This window comes from Pteropus vampyrus, unplaced genomic scaffold, assembly GCF_000151845.1.
Source record: "Pteropus vampyrus isolate Shadow unplaced genomic scaffold, Pvam_2.0 Scaffold151, whole genome shotgun sequence".
NCBI classification, from domain to species: Eukaryota; Metazoa; Chordata; class Mammalia; order Chiroptera; family Pteropodidae; genus Pteropus; species Pteropus vampyrus.
This window is the reverse complement of record NW_011888932.1, coordinates 2,175,396-2,183,527: the sequence shown is the minus strand read 5'-3', so window position 1 is coordinate 2,183,527 and position 8,132 is coordinate 2,175,396. Positions and strand designations below refer to the sequence as shown.

Sequence of the window (8,132 nt, the reverse complement as noted above, 5' to 3'; positions counted from 1 at the left end):
CCGGGAGGTAACTGTTCACATAGCAATCACTGCACATTCCTTGCTACAGTTTAGCAGAGAGTTCTGAGTTGTGAGAATCTCATTGTTCTACTAGATAGTAATCTGGCTACCCTTGGTTCTTGACTACTGTCTTTCTTATTGTAATGTTATAAATAGTGTGTTCTAAATAAACTCGGGGACACAGACACAGCTTGATTCTGTGATCCCTCCTGCAATTCTGTCTGTCTTCTTTCTTTTCCTCAGTCCATGCTCCTCCTTTCAGGTACCCTCAATTACTTCGTCGGCTGGCTTGCGACACTCCCCCAAGGATAATAAGTTGCTTAGAACTTTGTAAACAGGTGTCTCCTTTTCCAGCTCACTCTACCTACCGACCCCAGAACTTACAGGAAAAGAAATGAAATCAGCATTCTATCTTGTTTAACCTAGCATGCATTGCAACTCAATGGCAAGACTGAGAGAATGCTAGATTTTTATTCTTTTCTTTGCTAAAGAATGGAAGTACAGTACTGAAGGACCAAGAAGATTGGTCCTTTTACTTCAAAATATTGAGAAAAGAGACTAGGAGAAGAAAGACCTCCACTTAAGTACCTTGCAACCCAGCTAGAGACTAACACATGGGAAAGGGCTACACATCTGAATGAACATTTGAGAAAAAGGGAAACTGATGTAGGTAGGATGGGCTGGTAGGAAAAGTCATAGAGGTGGGACTTTGGATTAATACGGACCGGCATAGAGGAGGAGGGAGAGCACAGAAAGCAGGGGTGAAGGGTGTTGGGACATACCCCATTCCGCTCGTTCACTGCACCACAATTTACACATACATCCTCTTGGTCAGAAACGTATTTTTAATTTCTTGATACCTAGCACCTTGGTTTCACTCTAATTGTCTCCTTTCATTTAATCTCAATAAATCACAACTCGTCACTATAGAAAACCTGGACCTATTATAGAGAAAGATTTAATGCTGTGCTGAAATCTTCTCTTAAATAAAAACAAAAAACTGACTCGCTCCACCATATTTCTCCCCAGAAATGAAAACATTTATAAAGGTTTCTTTAACTACTGAGGGTAGAAAAAAATGTTTATCACTCTGTTTAATCCCGACAGACTCAGTGACCAGGCTGTCAAGGAGGCCCCCAAACTTCCTGTCTCCGTAGATGTGATCCTCTGAAAGTAAAATTAGTCTTCCTTGGCTGAACGTGCTCACTGCTCTTCAAATGTGTACACTTCATCCGGGTTGTTATAAATAAATCGTGTCTTGATTTAGGACACGTCAGCTACCGTTGCTATTTCAGTGCAGCCTTAGCAGTCTAAGCTTTCACCACAGGTAGTGTTTATAGGAAAGAAAATAGTAGTGCAGGACTGAGCACTTACCAGTCCCGAAGCTCTCCTCCCCACAAAGGGACAGTTTGCTTGCATCCATCAAATTCCCAAAAAACTTCCAACCAGTTGGGGTCTCATACAAAGCGATCTTTGTAGCATTAGCCACCCTTCAAAGGCATGAAATCAAAGTTACATCACAGCAGGACTGTTAGCACAGCCATGAGAGAGATGGAAAATATCAACCATTGTTGTAATCAAGGGTCCCACTTAGCATTGCTCAGAGGTACACATAACTCTAAGATTGGTGGAAAAGCATAAGAGGAAACTGGTGCACAATGGGCTATTATATGTGGAGTCAGAGGAGAGGGTAGAAGAGGAAGAAGACGGAATTAATTCAGATCACTGAGTTTAATATTTTAGGAGAAACAACAGTAGCAAAACTTGCAAGGCTGTTTTTTGGGCTGTTTAAAACCAGTGTTTTGAATAAATGCTGCAACTATAACCATTCTATAAAGAACAAAAGAATGATGTTTTGATGCACTTATGATCACAGAATCATAGAATATGGGGATCTAGGAGGTCAGCATTTTGCAGAGAAGGAAACAGGGCCCAGACGTTATGTGATCAGCCCAAGGTCACACTGCCAGGATGACCAGCTGCCTGCTATTTGTCTCCCCAGTCAATGCTTCTTTCATTTTGCCAGAAGGCCCCACAAAGACAGTGCCCAGTGGGCTCTCCCACTGGTAGCACACTGATTCATGGTCCCCCGCCCCATGCAACACAACCTTTACTTCTCCCTATATATCTTCAGACTGCTTAAAACCTTACAGTGACTTTTTTCAGGTCCCTTTCCCTTTGAACAGGAAAAGTTCTAAACATTTCACTTATTGTTTTTAGTGAGACTTGCTTTCCAGAATGATTGCCTAGCAAATCGATGTCATGCTAGCAAAACAATATCATGTTTAAATTCTAATACCTGAGGGAAATTATAGTTATGATTTTGAAAACTGTGAAAGTACAATAAACTTTCATCTGGATAATGAGGTATTTACACTGTGATTCTATATTTGGATTACCAATTTTTCCAAAAGTTGGAATTAAACTGGTCTTGGATGACACAGAGGTATTTAAGGACCTGATAGGTCTAATACACAACAGCATGACCACAAAACAGCCCATGACTTCAGATGGAAGATGCAGAGGCAGAAGCCCCAGGTTCTGATTCTAGCTGATTTAGCTGTGGGGTTCTGAACAAGACTGCTCACTTGTCTCTTGGTTTCCTCTTCTTTAAAATAAGGATTGCCGTGAGGATCAACTGAGATGGTGAATGTAAAAAAGTACCATGTAAACTACAAACAACTGTATAAATATTAGTCATTATTTTCTTGTTAGCTGAAATGAGGTGAGTACTAATTCTGTAACACAGACACGCACACCTGTAATAGGAAACTATTACATGGCCCAGTGCTTGAGAGCAAAGGTTCTGGGTTCAAATCCTAACTCAGCCATATACTAGCTGCATGACTCTGGGTAAGTTACTTAACTTCTTTATCCCTTTTGATTTCCCACCTTTAAAGTGGGGTATATGTAGCATTTACCCCCATGGGATTGGTTTGAGAATTACATGAATTAAAACATATAAAGTACTTAGTGCCTAGCACCAGGTAATGGTCAATAAATATTAGTTATTATTATAAGAGCCTAGATCTGTACATTGTGCTTTCCTACCTGGCTTTGACCTTTTATTCATTCATTTGTTCTTTATGCATTCAATCAGCAAACATTTATTGGGCATCTAATGTGTTCTAATTAATATTTTCCCCGGTTGGTCCTCATTTGTTATTTTTTACTTATATTTTTCAATTGCTTTAGGTGTGATCTCATAAGCTACCTTAAAGCCTTCATAAGTGAATAAACAAATAAGCAAATCAGAGATATCAACTGTTTGCTGTCCCTGTGTCCTTTCTTCCTCATAAAAACGGAATGTAATTTTTTTAACTATTTGAGCTTTCAATTTATTTACACTTTCAATAAATGAACATTTACTGTGTCTGTGTGTGCATGGGTATCAGTGAGGGATGGATGAGGAATGTTTCTTTGAAAGTTCTTTTGAAATGCTGATCTTACTTCCTACTGCTCTTTCACCCAAACTCTGTGCACATGCTAAAGGAAAGTGGTTTTCTAGGATGATGTCTTGATTACAGTGGAAGAGCCATCCATTCATTAACAGTCAATCGCTCGTGTTTTTAAACTGTGTGTGTGTATCCCCTACTCTCTGTGTACCAGGCACACTATTGTCAGGCAGAGTTTAGGATGGTGAATAAGTCAATCTTTTCTCTATGGAAGTTTATAGACTAGCAGGGCAGACAGTCAAGTACATGAGCTATTAGAACACAATGTGATATGTGCTAGGATAAAAGAATTGCAGGGGGCTAAGGGATCGCAGAAAGGATACATCCAATGCAGAAGAAACTTCTCCCATTCATTCATAAAATAAACATTTATTAGCACATACTAAGCATCAGATGCCGTAGCTAAAATGGGAGGAAGAGTATTCCAGGCACAGAGAAGGGCCTGGTGAGGGCCAAGGGTATGGGGAGACTTACCGATCCAGGGCACCACTGGTGGGCATGCTGCGTGCAAAGCCACGGACCCCAGTTTGCTGGAAATATGGAATGCTGAAGATGTTGGCAGCAATGACAGCCACAGAATCTGAAGGGTTCACAAAGAACCCATGCTTGCCCAGAATCATGTTTCGATCCTTTGGGAGAAGGGGGATTCAAAGGAAGATCTTTTAATCAATCTGTGGAAATCAAACTATCTTACATGGCATGGGGTGGGGGGTGGGGGGAGTTATAAAATTTTAAATCGTGAAACTTAAAACTGATATATTTATTCATACTGGGTTCTAAACATTGGATTTTGTTTCTGATGGATCTGTACAATACCACTAGGCCAAAGTACCTCCATGCCAAAGAGCTAAAACTGTTTTCAATTAAAGTACAAACACAAACTCCTTCTCAACAAAATACTCTGTTCTCCCTCGAGGTCAGCTGACTTTAACCTCCCAGACCTTTTCCAAACTCTGGAACCAATCACCTCTCTCCCAGAGGAGAGGAGAGATCGAAACAAGAGGAAATGTCTGCTGTTTACATAGTTTGGTTGGTCTATCAGGCATTCTTTGAGGAACAAAGCAGATTTCTTCAAAGAAGGACTTTTAAATCATGGCTCGTCCATTTGGTGCAGGACCCAACAAAATATGCTCCTACCTTTACTGCTTCCTTGGTGTCTGGTATACAGCAAGTACTCAAGTAACTCAGAATATGGAAGAAAGAAACTCCCATCATGCACTGCCTCAGAAAGATGCATTACAAAACAATGTCTGCTAGGGACCTTTTTAATTTCTCCAAATTCTGATATGAGAAAATTAATTTCTTAAGAAACAGTGAAATCCAGCTGATTTTAAAGAACAATGGCAATCACAAAAATATTTTTTCAACGAGGTAAACGTGTTGTAGAGCTTACTATCTCTGAGATACCAAGGAAACAACCAAAAACACATCTCCTCCTTGTCTGTTACATATTCACCAATGTAAATGTAAAAACAGCCTGTTTACTAAAAATATTAATTATAGAAAAGGAATAAAAGGTTAGTTCTTTCATTATAGTCCGATCGTTTCAGTAACATGGATGAATGAGTGAATGGGTATATTACAAGTCCAGAGACTGAATAAGTAGCTAGCTTCTAGTTGAGAGTAGAAATCCATCTGCGGATGTGCATCTAGAGCCCAACTAGCTCATAAGTCAATAGTCATTAGATCATAACCAGGCCCTAATCACCCTGCCACTCTAGCAAACATGAATGTCTGAAATTAAACATATGGGTTATTTTTGAGAACTCTTATTTCTGTTCGAGAGAGCCTCCTAATAATTTAGCCCTGACCCCAGGTACAAAGAGAGATCCTTGACTGTTGCTCACTAGGCCCACAGGGTCTGGTAGATGCAGCCCGCTTTGTCCCCTCTGTAGGATCAGGCCTGGCCTGCATCAGAGTTCACGTAAATGCACTTGTACCCACCCCATCTCCATCAAAGGCAGCCCCAAAATCGTGCTCTCCTGTCTTCATGGTCTCCACCAGGTCAGCTGCGTAGGTGAGGTTGGGGTCAGGGTGGTGGCCTCCGAAGTCTTCCTGAGGAATGCAGTTGACTGCTGAGTTTGCAGGGGCACCGAGTTCTTCACAGAGGATCTTCTTTACATACGGTCCCACAACTATTAAAGCATGAAGTGAAGAATCAGAAAATAAATCTTATTAAAGTCTGTGAGGACTGGGGAACGAGGTGGAGACATTCTAGAGGAAATGGCACGAATGACAATAAGAATGTACAAACTATATTCAGGGGCTGGTGGGGAGATAAGCCTGACTGCAGTAGAAGGTTCTATGGAAAGTAATGAGAAATTAGGCCAGAAAGGGTGGGGACAGTTGATGAAGGAAAGAGTAGGGGGAAGGGAAGGGATAACAATAACAATTATGAAGGCTCAACTAAACACCTGTGCCAGGTGCTTCTCAACCATTTTCTCACTCAGTCCTTCAAAAAGGCCCACACGGTGGTACAGCTTAGTGTTTAAGAGCCTGGACTCTGGAATCAGAGTGCCTGGGTTCAAATTCCAGCTCTGTCAATCACTGGATGTCCAGTTCTGAGAAAGTTATCTAATTTCTCTGTGCCTTCTTCCACCCTATCAGCAAAATGAGTATAATAATAGTAGCTACCTAACAGGGTTGATATGAGGATTAACAAGTTCATACATATGAAGCACTGAGAACAGTACCAACACATGTTATAAATGTTTGCATTATGATTATCAATTTATAGATAAGAAAACTGAGGTTTTGATACGAAGCTATTTGCCCAAACTTATACAGCTAGTAGGAGTGGGAACTGAGAGTCAGAGCCCTAATCTTTCTGCTCCATGACAAACAGATTAAAAAGATACAAATAAATGAAAAGAGTAACAACAAGGAACAACAGGAATAATGAGTCACACACTTTACAGTAGCATTTAGTATAACTACCAAGAGCATTCATCTCTAAAATGCTGAGAATGTTTTCATCAAGGAAGGTACTGACACCAGTACATGTCTCAGAGGTCAGAACAGAATAGCATATGTATCTCCCATGAGGAGCCACACATTACGGAGGCTTTTGATACACCACAAAATGAAGTCAGGGCAGCCAAGGCTGTGAGGGATATAAAAACTGACGCATTAGAGGAACAACTGAAAGGCCTGGAGAAAGAAGTCTACTTTGTAATCAGCTTCTCCTAGTAAATATGCCACCATAAGCCCCATTCCCGAGCCAGCCCACGCTTCTCATTCCTCTAATGTGGCATCTATTTTTAAGACCTCTTGTACTTGCTACAGCCATTGCCTCAGCTGGAAATGACCATCGCTTGATTTTCCGCCACTCTAGATCTGTCTTTACAAAAGCTAAGTCAGTTGTCACTTCTTCCAAGAAACTTTTCAGAATATCCCTTTGTCCAACTATGCCTTCTCCCACATCTCAAAGAGAATACTTGAAATTCTATCTAACTCTCATTTTGTTGGCCCCACAGTGTCAGTTTTTTACCTACCTCATCTTCCCAAGCATCACAAGCTCTTTGAAGGAAGTCACCTGTCGAGTCCTTGCCTACCCACCAAGCACACATGTAGTAGACACTTGGTACATGTCTGTTCAATGGTTTGAAAAAACAATAAATTTTGTGTGCATAAAGAAGTAGATCCATTCTGTGGGACTCCAGAGGACCCAAGGGGAGAAGTTCCAGGGGTGGAAGATTTCAGCCCTCCAGGAGAAGGTTTTCTAACCAAGGTTTTGCAGTGTTAACAGAAGGTCCTGAATAACATCATCGAAAGGGTTCAAGCACAGGCAGAAAGCCCTTCTCAACCTGGATTCCAACACCAGGGAAAATCCTGCCACTCAAAGATTCTAAAATTCTAAATCATTACAAAGCAAATAAACAACCTAACTGCTCAGGAATTCCCATATTCCTACATGCAACAAAACATCATGGTTCCAATTCACAGTGATGGCTGCCGTCTCTACTGACCTGGCCACACAACCCATAGAGGAAGACACACACACATCCTGTTGTTCCTGAATTTAATCTTCAGCTTGCTTTTATTCTTCTCTAAGAAAAGGCACATGTGGGGGCAGGAGAATGGGGGCGTGGGGTTCAGGAGCATGTTTACCACATCTAGCAAAGGATGACCTCCTCCCCAACCCTGGAAACAGATGGGGGCGCTTAGGTAGAATGTAAGGTATCTTCTGAGGGGGAGGGAGAGTTTACAAAAACAGTTGCATGTTATTTAAAACCTAATGCTTAATGTGGAAACACTGCCCTTCACACCATCTTACCATGAGGAATGTCTCTATTTTTGCTGCACGCAATTAGATTTTTATCTGTGTGGATATTGCTGAAATGGTTGCAAAATAACTGTTTAAAAAATGCCAGAGATGGAAAAGGACAAGAACCATGTGATTTCACTCCGTATGTGGGATATAAAACAAAAAGTAACAAATTAACAAACAAAACATACTCATAGACACAGACAACAGTATGTTGGTTACCAGAGGGGGTGGGGGATGGTTGGAGGCGGTTGAAGAGAGGACAGGGGGTCAAATATATGGTGACATAAAGAGACTAGACTTTGAGTTGTGAGCATACAATGGAATAGACAGATGACGTATTATAAAGTTGTATACCTGAAACTTACGTAACATTATTAACCAAAGTTACCCCAAAGGTAAAAAAAAGT

The 8,132-nt window shown here is 40.9% G+C and overlaps 1 protein-coding gene across 1 annotated transcript in view; it reads right to left on the bottom strand.

Annotated features, from left to right (window-relative positions):
* PGM1 (phosphoglucomutase 1) overlaps positions 1–8,132 on the bottom strand; it is a 60,856-nt gene that overhangs the window by 17,933 nt on the left and 34,791 nt on the right. The window contains 3 exon segments of the mRNA XM_011369567.2: positions 1,375–1,490; positions 3,930–4,084; positions 5,400–5,646. Of these exon segments, the coding sequence (XP_011367869.1) occupies positions 1,375–1,490; positions 3,930–4,084; positions 5,400–5,646 (518 nt within the window).